At 37.5% G+C, this 22,921-nt stretch overlaps 1 protein-coding gene across 1 annotated transcript; it reads left to right on the top strand.

The window, feature by feature from the left end:
* The first annotated feature begins 13,727 nt into the window (after window positions 1-13,727).
* On the top strand, window positions 13,728-21,311 carry plvapa (plasmalemma vesicle associated protein a). Its single transcript, XM_007573787.2, has 6 exons — window positions 13,728-14,369; window positions 16,577-16,637; window positions 16,762-17,483; window positions 18,192-18,978; window positions 19,478-19,532; window positions 19,832-21,311. The coding sequence occupies exons 1-6, from the start codon at window positions 13,974-13,976 to the stop codon at window positions 19,863-19,865; spliced, it is 2,055 nt and encodes a 684-aa protein (XP_007573849.1). The 5' UTR covers window positions 13,728-13,973; the 3' UTR covers window positions 19,866-21,311.
* Window positions 21,312-22,921: the final 1,610 nt, after the last annotated feature.

Genomic DNA, 22,921 nt, shown 5'->3' with positions numbered 1-22,921 from the left:
ATATGGTATGTACATTTTTGCTGTTCTACTCATCTCTGGTTTTTAATGTCAGATATGAACTTCACTTTAAAGCTGATACCAGGTCTGAACAGGCCTTTAGGTAAATTAGCTCAGTGACCTGAAATAAGCATTATTAGTGCGCTTGCATCAACAATCACTTCCACCCTAGTTCAGGTGGAGCCAGATGTTACTGATGTCTCATACTTGTGTTACTCATTCCAAAACCACAACAAAAAACAATAATAATTGAAGACACAGAAGTTGTGTTGCTGTTGAGTTGACTTATCACTACTTTACTGATAGGTTATGTCTACCTCATACAAAGGAACAATAAAGTTAGAGAGGTTCAAAATACGTTTGAAAAAGACCCAGACTCTTTGGTGTCTTTTAATAAGGAGTCTCTAGGCTAGAAGCTAACTATATGTCCAGTTTTCAGAAAAAAATAAAGTTGTCCCTCAAGGCCTAATATTAGGCTGTTTTGTTTTCCAGTTTATAAAAAGATTGGAAAGAATTTAGATGACAGTATAATTTTTTTCAGTTAGCTTTACTCTGAAACAGACTGATGATGAGCGCCTCATCTCAATCCAATGGAAGTAGAAATACCAAATACCTTGACCTTATCAATGCCTTTTTCTTCACAATATCAGTACAATATTAACACAAATGTTATTTTTCTTTTATTCCAGAGTGTTCCAAACACCTTTCATGTAGTGTCTCTCAAGTTGGCTTCCCCATAGAGTTCTGAATTGTTTCTGAACTTGGTCGACCAGCTTATCATATATTTTGCAACTTGGCCAAAGAATAATCTTCAAATTTGATAAAGCTTGATGCTTTTATCACTCTGGGAGAGTTCAGAGGTAATTTAAACTCAGATTTGTGATGCCTGTAGAATAAGTTATGTTTCATAATGGTTTAATTCAAATTTGATCAGTATAGAGGTTGGAGTATAAAGGTTGGAGACTATTGTTCCAACTTGAGTGTGCTCATCAGTCAGTGGGACTGGCTTTGTGTGGTCAGTATAAACTCAAACCAGTTAACTCCAGTTGTGCCAAGAAGAGGGATCAGACATACAGATCCACTCAATAAAATAGAAAATTATTGAAAAGTCAATTTATTTCAGGAACTTTATCATTAAGTGAAACACATTGAATAGATTAATTACACACACATGGATGTTTGAAAGTATTTATTTCTGTTAAATAGGATGATTTTCCACTTACAGTCATTGAAATCATGACATTTAAAATTAGAACATTACATCAGACCAGTAAAAAAAGTAGGCTTAAAGAAAAGTTTGTTTAATACCTTTTTAAAGGTTGTTTATTTTAAATAGTATTTTTAATCTAACATATAATGTATACTAATAGATTGAATATGTCTGTAAATGGTTATGGTAGAGGTTCAAATTCCTAAAGAATTTCCAACCAACTGTCAGTGAAGATTCATATGTTTGAGCCTGTATGCTTTTAGGCAGAATAAATTGTACAGATTCTTCCAGCACAGGAAAAAATTCACAATAAATGGATGTGCCTGTGTGTAACCAAATCTTGTTTTTAAAATTCACCATCATTTGAGATGTTTCTAATAAATGTAAATCAGGTAAAATTATGAAGTTAAAAAAAGTTATGACAAGCTACACCATGTAAAAGTATCTATGGCCAAAATGAACAGTCACAACCAGCAAGACATAAAACAGCAGCGCCTGGTATTTAACCATCAGTGCCATCAGTTATTTAACATGTTTTACACTCACTGCTGCTGCTGGGAAACTAAATATAGAAATAGTTGCAACAAAGAAAATGAGTAATAAATAATAAATGAAGAAAAGGAATAAAGCAAGCTATTGGGCATAGATATGGAATTACATTGGGCTTTTAGATGTGGATGAAAAGAAAATCACTGCTGCAAAAAAGACTGTTTCATTCCCACCTCTCTCTTTGCTTTAGAAACAGTTGATTTGGGTGTTTCTTGTGGAAAGTTGGACATTTAGTGGACATTTAGAACTAAAGGGCAAGTTTGGCTTTCCAGCTAAAACTAGTTCCAGAGAACATTTGATCTCTTTAAAAAAATCTCCTGCTGATAAACTAACATAATTAATGTTCCATTTCAGAGCTTTGGTGTTTCAGCCTTTTAATCTGTTGCCTGTCTCTGAACTGGAAGCTGCCATCAGATCTTTTTTTTTTACTCCATGTTTTCATGTGTGGGCGTAACGCTGGATACTGTGGCAGTAGGACGTTTCTTCATTCCTTCTTTCTTTGCTGGGAGCAACAGAATTTCCAGCTGTCGGTTCAAAGGTCACGACTTCAGAAACACGTAATTTGATAGAAAATTGTCTGATCTTTTCCTGTATGTTAATAATTGAAAGTCAGTGTATATTTTACATGATGCTGTATCCCAATTCAGCATCTCAAGAGTGTTTGGGATGCCTCATTCTGTCCAGCACAGTCCACTGCACAGGCAGTCAGTCTGCCCTCCTGCAGGGTGGAAGGTACATTAGTTTGATTTACACACTCAAAAACCAGTTTTGTTTATTTGTTTGGTACCAGAGTTTTCCTGGAACATCTATCTGTTTCCAGGTTTTTAATGTTGTTTACATGTATTTCTCCAGCTCAGAAACATTTTTGGTGGTTTGGACATTATCTTACCCAGGAGAACCTCTAAGTTTTATCAGTTCTCATAACTCCTAGTTCGTGTGGCCTGTCGTTTTCTCTCCTTCTTCAGAATCCTGGTTTGGTAAGCAATCTCTGCATTCTTCTTTGTGAGGTGTTCATTCACAAACACATCTGTGCCCTCAAGTTTTTTTTTTTTCTTTTTTTCAGTTTTGTGTTTTGTACTCAAATCAAACGATGATATTTGATCTTTTGTTCTGTTTGTCTGAGTTTGTATTTTGCTTTTTCCAGCAATGTGTTACAAGCAGCAATGCCTTTACTGCTGAAGAACTTGATGTGTTGCTGCTCAGGAGAAAATAGTTCCTCTGGTGGTGTGTCTTCCCCTTTCTACTCTTCTGCTGTTGCCCTTGTGTGTACGTATGTATTTCTGAGCCGTTTCTCAGCTCTTCTATCTTCTCCTTTTCTTTGATAATTGTTTTCAGTTGTTGAATTTCTCCAATAAAATGCATCAGACTTGTTTGTTGCTTCACCACCGTGCTCAGTTATTCTGACATGGCATTCGATGTTAGCTTTAGTTTTTCCATGCCTTTTGTCAAACTTGAAGCCATTTTTGCTGGTTGTTAGCTGCTGAGAATCCTGGTAGTTCACCAGGCCTTTGCTGGTAGTTCCAGCACATGAAGCTAAAAAGTGATTAAATGTTGAAAAATAGCAGAAATGACCAAAACCTCAGTATTTGCTTGGCTGTTTAGTCATAGTTCATATATTGAGTAGATTTTCACTAGGTCAGATCTTAGCAGCCCCTCCTAGCCAGTGGCTACCTTAGCTCTCCTGTTATTAGAAAATGTCATTATATTTACTCTGTAAATCTTGAAACACACTTCAAAGGAATTCGATGGCACACTTTAAACAAAATTTTATCTTATTCAGTTAATCAGCTTCTTTTTCTGCCAATTGAATTTATAGTAGTCCCAAATTTTCAGCAGCTTTGAGTTGCCAGGCTTTAAGTCTGCAGGGTGGGTCATTAGACCTCACCTGTTGGCAGGTCTAGGAATGAATTAAGTCAACTTTTCAGCCATTAAAGTTAACCCTTCCATGTACAATGTTCTGCCAGCCTCAGCCCCAGATATCCCCCAGTGAAACTCCCAGTGAAACCCGATCTCAGCTGCATCAGCATGTAGGAAAAATAAAAAAGACTTCTTCACTCACAGTGGTCAAGGAGAGCCTGTGGAGCCCTCTCACAGGCGTGGCATTGTCGTCACGCTCTGATGGATGTCAGATGTTTAGACTTGCAGTGACAGCTTCACCCTGAGACCATGGTGACCTTTGACCCCAGAGGAATGGACAAACCTGGTAACAAAAACAGAGGCCTTTTGTGCAGGTCAGAGGGAAAACATCTACTGCGCTCAAGACACAGAGACACAAGAGGGATTGACCCTCCAGGTTTCTCTTCGGCATTTGGTGGGAACGCTTGGAAAGCCGCTGTACCTGACGATGTCCAGAGTAAAGATCCTTTTTCCCACACGCTGCAGCAGCCCAGCTATTTCTGGGCTAAGCAGGAACATGGATTTGTACTGAATCCAATTAATCGGGTTTCATATGTAGTAGAAAAAGCCATGTTCGGACCGTTTCCTGTGTATAAAAACTCATCTTTCCAGTCAAATTATATTCTTTCTATTTCAGGATTAAATTCCCATCATGCTCCACTGAAACATTTTACATTTTAGAACTTATTTTGTTACCTTTGTTACCATAACCTTAGCAAAGTTTGGCAAGACTTTGCTAAGGTTATGGTTGGTATTAGAAATCATGGACTTTTCATGCATTACTTTGCTGATGACAAACTATAAGAAACTGTAAAATTTGAACTAAAGCAGCTGATATTGTTTGGAGTGGATACTGAGCCAGAACGCTGACTGAAGTATTTTCTTGGCTTTTTATTTTGAGGTGTCATTTGTAAAGTTACACAGTCAAACTTCACAAATGACACAGCAATAATTTTGTTTTCTTTTTTTAGTCCCTCATAAGAGAAAGAAAACAGGAGTTTCATTCATTTCTAAATGCACCATTTTCAAACAAAATAATGAATTACCAAGCTAAATATTTAGCATATGCGCAAAATATTTAGCTATAGCAATCTAAATATTTAGGTACAATCTGAATATTTAGTTAACAAACTAAATGCTTAACTCGGTAATTAAATATTTAGTTTGGAACTGTGACATTTGTAAATCAAACAATGGATAACATGGTGAAAATATGGCTCTGGAAAAATGCTCATACAATTTTTTTTCTCTAATGAAAAGCTCAATAACCCAAATTATTGCTGCTAATATTTCACTGTGTAACTTTACAGACAGCTCGCCATAATATTTTGCTTTTCTTTCCAGCTTCTTTTGTTAACATTACGTTTTTATTTGTTTGTGTAGAGTACCTGGGCTGTGAGTACCATTTCAACTGTCCCATTAAAATAAATACTGAGAAAAACCATGGAGTCTTCAATGCTTATTTTCCCTGGACAAGCTGGAAGAGAGACAACAGAAAGCAGACTCTTTCTACATAGAGCATGAACTGTGCACATCGTTTGGCATCAGATTGTTTATTTGTCTTTGTTCCATCTGGCTGAGAACTTCAGCCCGTCTCCAGTCTGTGTGTCCCTCAGTACAGAGACGCCTTTCTTCAGGCCTGAACGCCCAGGTGTGATTTGGGAAACCAGATACTGTGGAGCAAAGCAACAATAAGTCAAATCACTGGAGGGAAGCCTTGTGGGTTTATCCCACTAATATTATTGGTGAATTAGTTTAATTATAGACGGATTGAGATATTATAAAATACAATGGCCAAAACTTTCAATTCTGAATATTTCAATAGATTAATTTTGACAAGGAAAACCAATATGCTTTCATCAAGAAGTTGCTCTTTCACATGCTAAGAAAAAACTAATCTAAAACTGTTGAAGCAAAACTCACTCGACACTAAAACATGCAGGGGAAACATTTTTTGCAGAAATCATAAATGAAAACATGAACAATGCTCCAGCCTTATTTGCAACAGCTGACAGGCTCACAAACCTGAACTCCACTCTAAGACGGCCTGCAGGGATTTTACCAACTTCAATGAAGAGAAAATGTAGAAATAATAGAGTTAAAAAAAGAGGGCTAATCTGCACATCTGCACCTTATCTAATATCAATTCTGTTCCCAAACATAAACAATGCAGAAAAAAATAACGCTTAGAAGAAACTATAAATCAATTAAGCTGAAGTTCCTACAACTTTCCTTAACAAAGTCCTGCCTGTCATTGCTTCTGATATGATTATGAATCCCTCTCATCTTATTGTTGGTTTTGAACCATAATAAATGAAACATTGACCAATTTATTGTTGTGTATAAGTTGGTCATTAATAATGGCACTAAACAAAATGTAATGTTTGTTACTGATTTCTCAACATGATTATTTTTTTTGACTTGGTATTTTGGTGTTTTTATGATGTGAAGCACTTTGAACTGCCTTGTTGCTGAAATGTGATTTACAAATAAACGTGATTGATTTATTGATTGACTGAAGCAAGTGCACCAGTGAAGATGTTTCTTGCTTTTTAAAGGAGAGCCTGGGGTTTTGGGATGTGCACATAAACAGCTGAACAGTCTGCCAGTTGAAGCTGCAGTTGCCATAGCAACCACCAGAGACTCCAGGAAGTGTGGTTCCCAGTCCTCACATTACCAAACTAATGGTCAGGAATCCTCGTAGCAGCTGTTAAGATACACTGTGAATTTTTAGATGAACGTTATAAACTGACTCATTTCAGGAGTGATAAAAAAACGGACAAGAAAAGAAATCCTGGGGCATTCCAGAGTTTAAAAGGATTTAATGTCAATGGCAAAAACAAAAAAAGTCAAGCTTTTGCTACTCATAACTCAAAGACACGGAGCAGTTAAGCCTTCATGCTTAGTGTCCTTAGGGTCTCATTTTGTGTAAGAAGTCAGGACTCATACCATGATAAGAAAAATGCCTTGATATTCCTTCTGCTACATCAGCAACTTTTTTTTGAAGTAACAGAATTGTTTCTAGATAAGAGCAAAAAAAATAACAATATGACAAAATCTTACCTCCCTATGTACGGGTAAAACCAATAAGTAGAGGACAAATTAGCACCGGTTTGGTGCTCAGATCTTACGGTGATGAAGATAACATCATTGATTGATTACACTGATTCACAGCTCATGGTGTTTGTTCTTTTTAAAGTTAAATAATTAATCCAAAGATGTGCTGAAACCTTTAAATTTGAAATTAATCCAGGAGATAAAGAAATTCAAACTGTAGGCACATTTCTGATGGCATATGGGATTATTTATTTAAATGTAAATGGCTTATTGTAAATGGCTCAATGCTACTTTGCTTTGCAAATTAAATTAAAAAAATAAGAATGCTATTCTTTACCTCATCACTTGCACTAAGAGAGGTTGTTGGGAGACTGCTGCAGCCCTGAAACCCAGAAACTCATCAACAGATGAATAAAAGTATCAGAACATCATGTGTCGTCGCTGTCTGGGCTCAACTACATCTCAGACTAGAAGGCCATAAATAATTGAATGTTTTTAAAGGCTTTTTTCATGCATTTCTTGATTTAGTTCTGTTCAAGTCATCCATGATAAATGTGCATCCGGCTTCAACAGCTCTACTTGAATAATTTACAGATACCGACTGTTTGTGGGATTCAGTCATCAAATATTGCTGACAAAAGAAATAGATTCAATTAAACGGCAAAAAGAATTCAAAAGTAAAAATTCTGCATACAGCTGTTTATCTTGTCAGCTATGTGCTGCAACGTTCTCACCGGCTCATTCACTTGTGGTTGTAGTAGTTTTCATTTCCACCAGGTGGCAGTGTGGTCCATGTCAAAACTTGTCTGATTTGTGGCCAGTCTTGGGATCTCCCTCCGCTCAGAACACATCCTCACTACAACCAAAGTTTGTAGTGAGGATGTGCTCTAAACTTTGGGATGTTCTACAGTTTTACTCTAGGAACTAAAAATGGTACAAATTATCAGATTTGGAGATGATTTAATTTGTTTAAAAATGACTAAGAAGTCCAAATAACACAGAACATTCAACAAATAACAGGGGGTGGTGGGTGGGCAGTAAAAACATGAATAGTAGTGACAGTGTTGAAAACATTTGTGTTCAGTTTCTTCTGTTATCCGGTAGCTTGGAGAAATCTCTCTCCATATCAGTTTGTTTCAGCTGCAGGAAGTTGGCAAGATGTCCTTTGCCAACATTTTAACAGAATTACATAACCTGGCTCTCTACTCAACATATTGTTGTTAACCTTCCTGCAGTCTTTGCTGAGGCTGTCATAAAAACCAATAGAGATTTCTCAAAAATTCAACACAAGAAAATATGCTAATCTATAATAACTTGTAGTCATTGATTTTATGACCCAATATTATTTATGTTTGTTCCTTCTAACAGATTTTATACTTATAAAAACCTTTGGAAGATGTTAGAAGTGAGTGAAGTAGTCCAGTTCTACTTACTGATCAGACTTGTATACCTCTGGCTGTCCATCCATTCATCGGGTGAGAGGCAGGGTCACCAAGGACAGGTTGCCTGGGCAACACAGAGACTTGATCAGGATGCTTCACTCAGTGCAGAGTTTGCACTGCTCAGCAAACTCTGCACTGGTGGAAAGATGAATCTTACTGGACTTACTGGACACACATGCTCATCCTAGATTAGAACCTTTATACCACTGAACCTCCATGAACTTCTTACTGAATGATGATGGCTGCAGGCCTTCTTTTATTTTTTAGTTTTAACCATTGCTGACAAAAAATGGCAATGAAACCAAGTCTTCCAATCAGTGGACACTTTATTATGTACAGTTCAGTCACTTAAAAATGTAAATAGTGAACCCAATCACATGTCAGCAGCTCGATGTATGTAAGCATCTAAGCAGCTTCTGTCTCTTTTTCTTTTAAGTTCAAAGTGAGGATCAGAACGGGAAAGAAAAGGAAGTTCGGTGACTTTGAAGTTGGCCTGTTTGTGGGTGTCAGAGAGCGGCTCTCTCAGAGTCACCAGACTACTACTGAGCACAGCTTCATCTCTCATTTTCACCATTCTGACATGGTGAGACTTTGTCTCAGATTGTAAATACAGTCAAAATGGATCTTTGGAAACTTTTAAGCTCTTAGAACTCACAGCTCATAACTCTGATCTTTCAAGCATTTGGCTTTGTGTTACCATTAAAAGTTATGACCATTACTATATGTCTGACAGCAACAAAATGACACTCCAGATCAAACTCTTTGAAAAACTGTGCATTTACTGGATCTTGTACTTCTCAATGATTGATACTGTTTCTAGTTTGTTTTCTCTTTGTGCAGGTGGAGAAGCAGACTTCTAGAGTGTTATTTTGTATAAACCCTTCTCTTATCTCCTTCTTTCTCTTTTAACTTTCTCCCCAGCTTTATCTATTTCTTTTTATCTCTGTGTGCATTTGAAATATACCCAAAGGAGAAGACGTGTAAAAAATAAAATAAAAACCGAGCGAAACTCTTCATGTCTTCATGTTTTCTGGGTACTTGACATTTCTGGCTCTACAGAGAGTCACGCAGCAGACACAAAGCAATCTGGTGCCTGGGAATCTAGTTACTAACAAACACAGAAACAGTTGAGCTCTTATTAATAGGCTCATCTGGCTCCATGACAAAATAAACTAAGCATCACAGCGATGGCGGAGACATGTAGTTCAGGGTTGGTAAACAGCCTTACTCTGACAGGAAACCCTCACAGTAAACACACTTCACTTTTCTTTGTGCTCTCATGCCCTCCACTGACAACACAATAGAGCTCTGGTTCCTAAGCACCTCCACGCTGTGATTTCCAAACTGTAAACGGGACATTGTGTAAAAAGCAGGACCTGAGTGGGAGCAGATGCTCCACACCTCATTGTGTAGGAGTGATACAGATTTGGCTTGTTTATGTTGTCTCAAGTGTTTCTATTCTCACAAACAGCTGGATCAAAGTTCAGCTCTTGTTTCCAGTAAAGGGATCTTCGTCAGAAATCGTTAACAGAGTGATAAAAATCTGACCACTTAGGAGACACGTTGTAGGAAACAGGGCTGACATCCCTTTGTCTTCACCCTGTGTCCAGCCTACTTCCTCAGGAAATATTATTTTTTTACTTGGCCTTCCAAGAAACAAACCCTTTTATTGCATTTCTAAAGTAATTCTGCGTTGTTTGATTTTACTGTATGTGTCACGATCCGTGTTTCTGTGTGTTTATTTTTGAGTTTTTCTGTGTAGTCCTGTTCCGTGAGTCTGTCTCTGCGTCTTCCCCGTTGATTGTTTCCCAGGTGTGTCTCATTCCCTTAATTACCCCGTGTGTATTTAAACCCACCTGTTGTCTGTGTTCCTTGTCGGGTCCTTGTCTTTTGCTGTCTTATACAAGTCGCCACTACCTGTACTCTCCAGTAGAACTGCCAAGTCCTGGTTTGTGCTTGCTCACGTTTAGTCCTTATTATCAGTTGCGTGCTTGTTTCCTGCCGTGCTGCCTGTCCTGGACTGTATTCTGAGCATATTATTATTAAATTCTTCATTTTCACAATCTTACCTGGGTCTCGGCGTCCTCTCCTCACCACCACAACCACCCATTATGACAGTATGTCCTTGTGTGACATATTTTTGGATTCATGTTTTTCATTACAAGACTTTATGAGCTCATCCTATTTTTAAATGTATCCTTCCTTCTCCAAAACCCTTCAATAAAAATTGCTTCCATTCTCCTAAAGTCGTTGCTGGTGGTGACTTACACAAACCTCCTCACGTTACGATAACGTCAGCGGGTTGTTCAGTTTGTCTGAGTGGAATCATGTTCTGTTAGCATCCACTTTATTTCTAAGATCCAGACTTTGCAGCAGGTTGGTGCCTATGCTTCAGGTCAGTTGGGGAGAGTTGGGGTACTGCTGATGCCTTTACAGCCCTAAAATCTGTCACAGTGTGACACTTAAGTAATTTTAGTGATAAATCATGGTTCCATTCATCTTTAGAATGTAGGAGGAGGCAGAGAGTCCATGAGAAAATGTCCAGCACCAGGCGTCAGCTTGGACGTTAAAAATCTTCTACATTTTTGTCCTGATCATCTTGGTCCTCAGTGTTTTAGCTGGTAGAACTTGTTTGAAACTGTTCAACATTTGAATATAAGTTGTTATAAATTCAATATTTCCCCATGTGTGATCTTTGATCTGTGACTCTACAAATGAATCTTTGGTCTCATTACAGTTGAGTGATTGAAATGATCCATACATACAGGTCAAGGAACTATCATTACCGAAGCAAAGTTTAATTTAGAATTTTGAAAATTACAAAACAGCAAAATGACCTGAAGTTTAAATTCACTGGCAGCACAGAGGAAAGTTGGTGGTAGTTGGTTTATAGTGGGTCCAAGAAGGTCTGAGGTTCAAACCCCAGCATGGGGTCTTTCTGCATGGAGTTTGTAGTTTCATACATAAATGAATAAGTGAATAAATGAATGTTTGATGCAAATATAAGTTACATTATGTGCACATAAAAATATTAGTGCAGTATGCAAAGGAATGGCTTTACATTCCTAATAGCACTAATTCGGTCAAAGCTAATGCTGCGGTCTGTTTATTGATAAAATTCAGAGTTTTGAAGTTTGAAGCAGTGAAAATCGACTGGAGTGACCTCTGACCTTTTTAACTCCGATTTGGAAAGTTGGAAATCTTCAAACAACTCTTACTGCAGCATGCTGTGCTGTTGATGTGAGTTCACAAAACTCACATCAAATTCATTTCTGGTGCAGAAATGAACTTTTATTAAATCAGTCACACAGAAATGATTTCTATTTCTGGGAGATTCTGATCAAAACATAATAAAACAATGTAAAAAAAGTATCTATTTTAAAAAAAATTTATCTGTTTATCAACATTTTATTGAAATGTTTTTCAAGAATAAACGACTAAAATGTAGTAAGATTTAGTCATCTAAAATTCAACAAAATCTTAAAAGGGGACAAAAATGTGACTAAACAAAATTTTAATCTGCTGTTATTAAGACAAAAACAGCTGTATCTATCTAGACAAAACTCCAGAAGATACAGATGAACACTAAACACGCTAAAAATAGTATTTTATAGTTATAGACTTAATGAAGCCCAATCCAGCATGATGGAACAGTGAGGATCTTCATGTCTGTCAGCTGGTGTTTCATTAAACTATTACGGATTCATTAAAAAGATGTCAGTTCTGTCAAATCCCACCTTTATATAACAAACAGTCACAATCAATAAACTAAAACATTTCATCATTTTGACGAGGCCTGATTGTCAGATTAAAAGTGCAGTTTGAAATAAACATCCTAAAGCATACCTTTTATTTAGCCCTGCATTTCTGAATGAAAAATGTTTTATTATTGATTTAATGTATTTACTGGAAGTGGAAAATCATCATAATTAACAGAAGTAAAGGCTTTCAAACATCCAGCTGTGTGTGTTTAATCTATATAATGTGCTTCACTTAGTGAAGAAGTTCCAGAAATAAATGAATTTTTTTATAATATTCTAATTAACTGAATGAGTCTTTGTAATCAAACCACTGTTTTTTTAAATAACTACCTGTAAGTTAATGATTACAACAATTGCTTCCTGTCAAACTGACTTTCTTCATATTCTTTAAAATATGTCAGAATTATGGGAAAAATAAACTTCTCCATGTTGTTTCAGGCATGTTTGCTTCTGCTTTTTCTAGATGAAAACAACATCAGCATCGTTATACAGAGGGCCTTTCCTCCTGTCCCCAACGTACATTACAGATTTTATATAAAGATATATCGGAAATATCACATTCCTTCAGCTTATTTATTCCTGTCTGTCATCGGCCAAATGTTTTTGATGTCACCGTGGGCAGCTTTGGCACCAGCGGTTCCTCCATGATTAGTTTCTTCCTCTCCAGATCAGATCTGCCATGTGAAGAAAGCATGGCAGGAAAAGTGGCGACTGCTACAATGAAACAATTGCTCTGCACTCTGGATGGTGTCGGTGCATGTTTGCCACAGAGGAAAGCGGATTGACGTCAAAATGTTGACAAGAGACTCAGATCATCAAAGATGTTGCAGGGGGAGACTTCCAGTAGAACAACACAAGGCTTTGTCCTTCTCTCATGCTGAGCACCGGAAAACGCTCGTCATGATCCCATAAATATCTTTTTGACAGCTTTATGGAGAGACTCCACATATCCAGCGTTGTGCAGCGTTCAACTGTGGATCATACTAGAAATTTAAATACACTTTTTCCCCCCTTTGTTTTGTCTGAAGTTAAATCAGACCAAACTTGGCTTGTTTAGGGTCAGTTAGAATTACCAAAATAATTTCCATTTGCCAATCGCCACAATAATGAGAGAAAGAATATGTGAGAGATTTATTTGTTAATATCTTCAAAATTTACCTTAATATCCTTTTAAAATATAGGGGTCATTTTGGTATCACTTTATGTGAAGGAGTGTTCATGAGACTGACATGGCACTGTTATAAATGTGACATAACACCAGCTATGAACATGAAGTTTTTATGAATGTTTATGACTGTTGTTATGAAGTGTCATTTGGTAAATAATGACACTTTAATTGCAACGTTGCTTTAAAATTTGCTTTAAAAGTCAGATAAAAGTGTCATTGTCTCATTGCCATATGCAAACGCTGCATAATACTGAATTTGATCAAATTCATACGAATCTTTTAAGATTGCAGTCATTTTGGGATGGCTGAAATAATTTTTCTTCAGACCAAACAGCCGCAAAAAAAAAAAACAAAAAACAAAAACAATTCCATATTTGTATCGTATAACAAAAACGCATGATAAAAAATGAATTAAACTGGGTTGAACTGATAAATAACAGTTTGTTTCATCATGCAAAACAGATTTTGGATTTAAAATTCAATTAATTTGCTTTCTTTGGGGGCTTTTGTTAGGGTGGATCGTTTTTGACCCGTAGGACGAGGGAAGTAAACAGAATGTTAGGATCGCACGAAGGTTAAAGCAGCCAATAGGAGGGGGAGGCTGAAGCTGGCTCCACTTCCCCTGAAGGAAAATGGGTAGACAGAGGGGTTTATAAACTCCTGCACATGTTTTAGCCTGATGCACAACCAATCATTGTGTTTTCACTGCTGCAGTGAGGAAACAGCTGACCTGCATGAGCCGGGAAACTGGCTTGTTGTGAAACGAGTCTGCTGTGTTAAACCTGCAAGTTGCTGCAGGTTGTCTTCCTACTTAGAGAAAGACTTTAGCAGAACTCTTCTGACAGCTCATTGTAATCTCAACTCTTGGGCAGCTCTGTAACTTATTGACAGCGATGTACAGCAGCGGCTATTCCCAAGTCAACAAGTTCAGTCCAGAGGCTCAGAAGAAGATGCAGTACCGTTCGAAGGGCAAGAGTTGTGGCTACTACATGCGCATCGTCTTCTTCTTCTCGTCTCTCATCCAGTCTCTCATCATAGTCAGTCTTGTGCTGTTTCTGATCTATGGGAACACGCAGGTATCTGCCTCTTCAACTCCTGACCAGGACCTGGAGAAGAGGTTCAGCCAAATCTCCATTGAAAACGTCGCCCTGCACAACCAGAGGAAGAACCTCACCAACCTCCTGAACGCAACCCTCACTGAGAAGGCTAAGAACGACTACGACCTGGCTCAGCTGAAGATCTTAGTCAATAGGTCCATCGATATTTTCAAGTTCCAGACCATGGAGATGGTAAGAAAAATAGAGAACACATTGTTAACTAGTGTAAAATTTTGGTGTAAAATGCTTAAAAATAATAATAATCAAATAAATAAATAAATAAATAATAAATAAATAATAATAATAATAATAATAATGATGATGATGATGATGATAATAATAATAATGCATGTTTAGGAAAACTGAGCCTATGTAGTGTTTCTACAAAAACCTGAACATACAGAAAGCAATGCATTTTGGGTTATATTCAGAGTAAGACGTTCTGCACAAACAGTTTGCAGCAGTATTTCTCAAAAGCTTGTGAAAGACAATTGTTGAGGAATCGACATTTCCATCTTATTAATGTGTCTTACAATAAATATCCAATACCACTCATGTCTTTTATCAGCCAGCAGTACTCTGAGAGCTTTGGGAGATTTTGGCAAAAATACCATTTTCCTTTCCTGCATCAGAGTATTTGAATAATCATCAAAACATCCATTAAAGACTTTAGGATGTAAATGCAGTAAATGTAGGATGTTGTATGTCCAATCATTTGTTTTACTGTCTGTGTATTACTTTGGTTTTATTTCTGCCTGTTGACTTGGCCAGGGCTCGCTTGTAAGATTTCTGATCTCAGTGGGACTTCCTGGTTAAACAGTAATAATAATAATATTTCACATATACTTTTAATGCATTTGGCACACAGGAATTTTGGGCTGAGGTAGGAAGGTGGTGGGGTTTCCCACATGTCATGTCCAGCCCCGATTAAATGCATCTTACGTTCTATTGTGAGCTGATTCCACATGTAGACTGTTCCCCCGTTTGTCAGTCTGACTACTGTAACTTATTGGTTGATGTATTTATTTTTTTGTCAGCTCCACTGAGAGCTGTTTCTACAGAGTTTAAATATACACACTGAGGAAACAGAAGGTGTTCCAAAATTAGGAACGTGTAGAGGCGTAGCCACACATCTACGCACAAACAACAACATAAAAGTGGAAATGCAATTATTTTTCCATGTTTCTGTAGATGTTTGTGTGTGTTACTCAATATTGTGTTTAGGGGAACTGAACTTTTCGTCCAGCTGAATATTTTTTTGTGTTTGTAGAAGAGAAGATAAAAAAAAATGTAATTCACAAGATCAGATCCAGTGTGCAAAAAAAAAAAGATATGAATGCCTTCTATCATTCTTTGAAATGGCCTTAAATATGTCCTGATTTTTTGACTCAAATCTATCATCATGAGCTTGAGGATTTCCTTTCAGCTGATTTTTACAAATCAGTGGCTTTCACTTTAAAGTAAAAAAGTCATTCGTTTCAATAGAGTTTATGGTATAAATGGCTTTTATCAACTTTTGTTCCTCTCTTTTTTTCAAACAATGTTTGTATTTAATTTTATGCTAAATTGATTCCTATTATTGAATTAACTTTAATTTAACTTTACGTGCATTGCAATGTATTATACATGTGTTACATGTATTTGCAGTTTGTAAATACATGTAGTGTTTGTAGTGTTGAACAGTTGGTCACACTTTATTTGAAGGGTTGTGCATAAGATTGACATGACACAGTCATAAACATGACATAACAGTCATGGACACGAAGGACTCTATGAATGTTTATGACTGTTGTCATGAAGATCATTCAGTAAATAATCACACTTTAATGCAAAGTTGCTTTAAAAGTTGCATTAAAAGTCCATTAAAAGTGGCACCTTTGCATTAAAAGTATCATTATTTACTGAATGACCTTCATGACAAACATTCATTCATGAAGACTCCTACATGTTCATAACAGGTGTTATGTCATAATTATGACAGTGTCATGTCAGTCTTATGCACAACCTTTCAAATAAAGTGTTACCGAACATGAGATATGGGATTCCTCTTTTGCACTTTGACAACTCCTCAGGACCTGATTTTATTTGTATTAAGGTAAAATTTCAAGAAGGTACTTGGAAATAGTCTTTGCACTTTAGTTACTAATTATGTTAAATCCTGTCTGTTTTGTGGATGTTTAAGTTCAGCAAAATCACCTTTGTGACATCAAACTGTGACATTAAAGAAAAATTTTCAACTTTGACTGCAACATTTTGAAAAACGTGCCGCAAAATATTTTGGGCCACAACAATCTCAAAAAGAGAAGAAAAAAAAACATCTCAACATCCTCATTATATTTCAATGACAATCCTTCACAGAATGAGAGACTAATGTTTTTTTTTTCTTACTGTTTAAACAGAAACATTACGAAATGGAGCTGATGAAATGCAGAATGACATGTATGACAAGCCGCCCTATGAGTAAGTATAATACTTATTCAAACTCAAAATGTTTTATTTAAACCAAAAACACTCTAATCTCTGTAATATCTGTATGTATCTGAAACAGTAGCTGCCTTTATTCACTGATATTTTGTGTTTAAAGCTGTCCAGCCTGCTGGGGACTGTAACTGTGGACTGCTGACTGAGCAAATGAAAATTAGACTTCAGTTTTTGGATTCCAACTTTACTGCAACAATGAGGTCAATGACTCTGGAAAAGGAACAGATTGCTAAAGAGAGGGACAACCAGCTCCTGGAAGCTATCCTTCTCAGGAAAGAAAAATCCATTCTGGAAAAAGAGCTGGACGTCTTCAAGCAAAACGCTAAGAACGAGTTTTCCCAGTTGCTGGCTCCTGTCTCCGACGTTTCTAAGGCTTTCCTGGAGAAGATCGACTCTCTATTCCCTAAGCACATCGCGTTCCAGCTCACCTGCGCAAAACAGAAGGAGCACCTGGAGCAGATCCACACCAACTGCACCAGCCTGTCCCGTGAAGTGGAGAACAAGCTGCAGCACTATCTGAACGTGGTTGGAGAGCAGGTGTCAGACATGCAGATCGAGAACACCCGCCTAAAGGCAGAGAACTGGAGGCTTTCTGAGGACTATCGCGAACTCACCCAAAATCGCACGGGCATTATGGAGCAGCACAAACGCAGCAGAGAAGAGCTTCAGCGGAAACACGATCAGGAGAAGGAGAGACTGCTGATGGACAAGATGAAGCTGACTAGTGAAAATAATCTCCATCTTCAGAAACTGAAGTACAAAGACTTAGTTATGGATGACCTGAAAGGCAAATTAATGCAACTCAACACATCATGCATGGCAAGGGTAAGAATCACCACTGAGGAGTCTTTTAGATTCCTCCTGACTTTACACAAAATACAGTGAAGAACACAAATCATTTGAAAATATAATCTCTACAATGGATTATTTTATTGACTACATTCAAAACCCAGAGCAGAGATTGATGTAAATAATTACAAGGAACATTTACACAATGTCCCCTTAGCTATATTCTATCTCCACCCAATTGTTGTGCAAATTCTGAGCAAACGTTTTAAATGTTGTAAAAAAAAAGGAAAGAAAGAAAGAAAGAAAGAAAGAAAGAAAGAAAGAAAGAAAGAAAGAAATTAAGCCTGTTTCCATCAGGTGGTTTGGAGTGAATCAATCAAGCTACGCAGTTATTTAATCAGATGTTGATGCTGCACATGGCTGTAGTGAACAGGAAGTAAAGGTTGGAAACTATTCTAAACAAGCAAAAAAATCAGTTATCGGAGAATTCAAGACAATGTAGGAAGACAATGACCGCCCTAGCTGAGTTTCATGCTCTTCATAAGTGTTGTAGAATTGTCTTTTGAGATATATTAAAACAGAGGGAACAGAGGGAGCACAGAGAGCTGAAGCTGCTAAATGTTGTGTAAGAACAGCTGAAGGACTCCATGTTTGATGAAACAGAGAGCTGAACCTGTTGCCATTATTGTTGTCCCTGCATTGTTTTGATGGGCACTTTCATTTGCTGCTGTCTTTTTATTTCAGAATGCATTTGGTGGATACCTCGGAGGGGGCCCGGGCTCACCGTCGACCATACAGAACCTATTCGGGACTGGCTTGTCAGACGGTGGTGGTTCCAGCTATTCCCTTTCCAGTTCTTCCAGTTTAGGTCAAAGTAGAACAGGAACAGCTGGGTCAAGTTCAAGCCAGAGTAGTGCTGGGTCAGGACTCAATAGGGCTGGATCCACAGGAGCAAGCTCAGCAAGTTCAACCTTCTTATCCTATGGTTCAAGATCAAGCCTCAGTAACACTGGGTCAACATTTAATCAGCAGGGATCAGCTGGAACAGGCTTAATAAGTTCAACCCTCCAGCAACCCAGGTTAAATCCAAGCATGAGCGTTGGTTCAGGAATTAACAGACCCTCAGGCCCGGGATCGTTTGGGTCAACTCTTGGCTCAAGCGGGACACAACCAGACAAACCAGCAGAGAGTGGGAGAAACCTGCCATCCTTTGGGTCGTCAGTTGGGCCTTTGGGATCCAGACTAAACCAAGGTTCGGCTGGGACGGGTTTAAACAGTCCAGCTTCAGGGGGGAAAAGCTCAGCAGGCTACGGGTTGGCATCGTCATCTGTGTCGAGTGGCTCTGGCAGTTCAGCTGGTAAAGTCAGTTCATCACCATCTTTACCTTGGATTGATTTTGGTCTTGGGAGCAGCAACTCAGGGCAAAGTAAGACAGGAAGTGTGCCAGGGAAACCACCTACTGGAAGTGGGAATGTTGGAACCGGGTCTGTGTTTGGTGGAGGAAGAACAAGCGGACAGGCGGGTGGTTCAGGTAAGACCAACCCCCCCAAAATGTTATGTTTTGGTTATATCTGTTAATTTTGTGATCCATTTTCAGGAGTATTTTATATGTAAACATTTTGGATGTTCAGAAGAACAGTTCCTCTGATGGTCTCCATGGCAACAGTCTTCAGAGTCACATTCTGATTTTTAACCCAACCTTCTCGGGTTCTTAAACTGGGTGTAATCAGAAATTCATCCCATCTCATTTTATTTTTGCAGTAGCTTTAAACCCGGCTCTGACTTCCTGAGACAGAATCTACATGTAAATAAGGATGAACTCCCCTCTTTCCATAACCCTTCCTTGTATCAATTAAGTCCAAATTATAAATAATACCATTGGTCCCTTCAAAACCATTACTATTTGGAATACACAGATGATTTACAACATGTTCTATTCACACTTTAACATCACAATGCTCATAACAACCTGGAGCATTTATGTTTAATGATAATGACACATCATTTTTCTTTCTCTGTTTGACCATTAGTCATTGCCAAGCACATCCAGGACCTGCAGCGCTTTGTCAACCCTCCTGCCCCACAGTGAGTATCAGCATTCTGTCACAAAGGGGGCAAATTTAACTGAATTTTGCTGCTGACTTTTTCATTATTTATTTAAGGGCTTTTGGAGAATATTGTGAGTGTAAAAAAAAAAAGAAAGGAAAACAAATCATAAATAAAATATACAGTGTATTCTTTAAATAAACATGAGACGGTACAGTGTCACCAACTTTGTGAAGATGGACCAGGCATGTTAGCATGAGAGCCTGACCCTCTTCCTCCTCACATCATCAACAATAACAACCACTAATTCACTTTTTCTCTTTGTGTTTTCCTCTCAGGGAGAAGCAAGATCTATCCAGAATGTTGGGTTAAACCAAAGGAAATACACGTGGAGATGAAGTAAATATTTAGATGCGAAAGCTCGTGGAAGGAATTTACAACAGGGATTATGCAGGTTTCTCATTTTGAGCTCATGTACAATGACTAGCAAAATGTTTTTTTTAGTATTTCCCACATTTTTAGTCATGTAATAATCACAAACTTCCATGTATTTTATATTTTGTTGGGATGTCATGTTATAGAGCAACACAAAGTTGAGATTGTTTTGGAGCGGAAGGAAAATGATGCATGGTTTTTAATTTGTTCTCCAAATGAAAATCTGAAAACATGAATTAATTTAGTATTTATCCCCTTTGGAGCGATGCACCATCTTTCTCTGCCATTACAGGCATACCCATCTTTTTGGGTTTATCACTGTCAGTTTCTTCACTTCTTGTCACTGAAATTATCGGCAGTTCCTCTAATTAAAACAGATTCTGTATGGTTGAACATCTGTGGTTTAAATGGGCGCAAATGAGCAAAGAATGCTTAATTTTTCTTTCTTTGCTTTTGGAGTTTAGGTGCTTGGGTGCAGTGGCAGACAAGTTAAACAAAAAATATGTAGATGCTTTTTATTTCTTTTTTTGTTTTTGCAGATTTTTAACATTATAATGAGAAACCTTTAAGTAAAGGGATAAAACTCTGTCATTTTAACTAGCATCCAGTCAAAGTCCCGATTCGCTGCATAAGAAAACAGCAACAAGCAGCTTCATCATGTAACTGTTTCTCTGATATGATGCGATAAGCAAGCCTTCATCCCATTCTGCAGTCCATTTACTAGTTAAAGTGCTTTTGAAAGCAATTGATTTCAGTTTATTTAAGGTCATCCTCGTAAAGGGGGCAGAATGCACTGCACACCACATTTCTCAGATTTCTATTTGTTAACGATTTCATTTTGAAAACCATGTAACATTCCCCTTTATTTCACAGTTATCCTTTAATTTTTGTGGATATCTCGCATAGAACTGTGTTGAAAACCTCAAGACATATGAACCTTTTGCAAGGCACTGTGTTGAATATAAAAAAATAGAATGTACAATACATAGTTCCCCAGTTATGTCTTTAATATTCATCTACTGAAATTTATTTGAAAGCTGCTTAGTTCTTTTACCCTGAAAATTGTGCCACACATTATATTCAACATGTCATTCTCAGCATTTTTTTTTTGTAAATATATGAAAATAAACTATTTGATGGCAGGGATGTGCACCTAGAGCACCTGTGGACAAAACTAAAATGCTCTGTTTTTTTAACAGTGTGCTCTGAACAAGGAAGCATTTCTGGATTTAAAAGCCACCCTCACCACTGGCCCATATTTTTGTACTTTTACTCGACAAAATGTCAGTATTCTGCACTCTTTTCTGTTGTTTCCAATTACATTGTTAAAGAAACAAAACCAACCAAGTGTTGAACATTATTAAACTTTTGCTTCAGACCTCATGTGGCTATTAATTTGAAATATTTATACATACATCCCATTTAGGTTGTGTCTTTAACAGCAAACCGGTGGCTGCCCTTTCCCCACCCGAGCACCTGAGCCTCCTGATGTCTATCTGTCTGTCAGAACAAAAGCATGCCTTTGTAAACAAAGCTATTTAAACTATTACCCCACTCAGACCTGGAAATCACTGTTTGTCCCTTTTTGCGTCACCTATTGTGTAGCTAATTGTCTGCAAAGTGACTCCGTGGCCCCTGCTGCCACGGTTACTGGCAGCAAGGTTTAATCCTTCCACTGTGTTTATATTTACCTGCCAACCTGTCAGCAGACAGAGGCAGACGGATGAGGGGAACCTTTGCTCACAGTGTCGCGTACGTGCAGGCTCCAAAAACAGCTCCACAGTTCTTCTCTGCCTAAAGATCTGGTTCCTATCGCCCAGATGGAGGCACTAAACGTCTCCCAGGTTATTCAGAAATGAAAGGCAGCTGACATTTGTCATATTTTACTCATTCGATATTTGATTGTCATGTTTTGTATGGTCTTCACATGAAATATGAGGGAGTTTTTTTTTTTGTTTTTTTTTTTAATTTTGAGGACATAATTCTATCAACCCTAATTATGATGACTTAACAAGCCCATAACCTTTGGATTAAAAAAAGGAGGTAGATGAACAGACAAACATGTTGGTTGCACCAAAGCCCGTTTCTATAGTTGTCCGTCCGTATGAGGACAGCTCTGCCCTGTCCAAAGGATATCCTTTGTTTAGAAGAAACAGTTTTTTCCACATTTGGGATGTGCAGCTCGTTGGAGGAGTAGCTGTGAGGATAATAAAGGTCAAATGGGTGGATGCTTTGGGAATCATCTTATTAAAGACTCAGATAAAACATGTATTCAGATAATTTCCACTGTCACCATGATGTTCATCTGAGTAAGCATACTTCCTGTCGGCTTATCTCAGGATCCCAGACAACTCCTCACATGTCAGCATTCTCTGTGGATGAACAGCAAGGATTATGAGTAATTATTGTTTTAATCCAGCAGGGAACAATAAGTGAAAGAAGTACATATATGCTAACTTATCAGTTTGAGTTAAATTTTTAGTTATGTTTACAAACTAGTAATAATGCAACCTATGAATCAAGAAAAAATAAGGAAAACATTAGGGCTGAAATGATTCATCGGATTAATCTTGATTAATCGAGTACTGACATAATCGTCAAGGAATTCAGTAATCGATTCATTGTTAGCTGGAGTAAACATACAACAAAAAGGCCATTTGCTGAAAAAACAACACACTGAGAGCAGCAATCAAACCTAAACTGTTCAAAAGTGTGTACATTTTGCTTTTAACAGAAAAAAAAACTTTATCACTAAGTTCTACTTAGAGCTCATTAAGAGGAGTAATTTAATTTAATCAAATTCTGTAAAAAAAAACAAACAAAAAAAAAATATAATCTCCAATTATGTTGGAGCTTCTCTTGTCCAATTTTGAATTGGTAAAACCAAAACTGATGACCAGATCAGCCATACTGCTGTTAAGTCATTCAGAAAGAGCTGAACTGTTCACATGTTGATACTGGAAGAATGTATTAATTAAAAAATGAAAAAAAGG

This window comes from Poecilia formosa, unplaced genomic scaffold (genome assembly GCF_000485575.1).
Source record: "Poecilia formosa unplaced genomic scaffold, Poecilia_formosa-5.1.2 Scaffold338, whole genome shotgun sequence".
Lineage (NCBI taxonomy): Eukaryota > Metazoa > Chordata > Actinopteri > Cyprinodontiformes > Poeciliidae > Poecilia > Poecilia formosa.
The sequence above is the reverse complement of the archived record's forward strand: the minus strand, read 5'-3'. Positions and strand labels throughout refer to the sequence as shown.

What these genes read in the sequence shown, in the direction of transcription:
- plvapa (XM_007573787.2), top strand. Translation starts at nt 13,974, where the DNA reads ATGTACAGCAGCGGCTATTCCCAAGTCAACAAGTTCAGTCCAGAGGCT. An exon ending in AGTTCCAGACCATGGAGATG is followed by an intron (nt 14,370 to 16,576) that starts GTAAGAAAAATA and finishes CTGTTTAAACAG; the next exon opens with AAACATTACGAAATGGAGCT. An exon ending in ACACATCATGCATGGCAAGG is followed by an intron (nt 17,484 to 18,191) that starts GTAAGAATCACC and finishes TTTTTATTTCAG; the next exon opens with AATGCATTTGGTGGATACCT.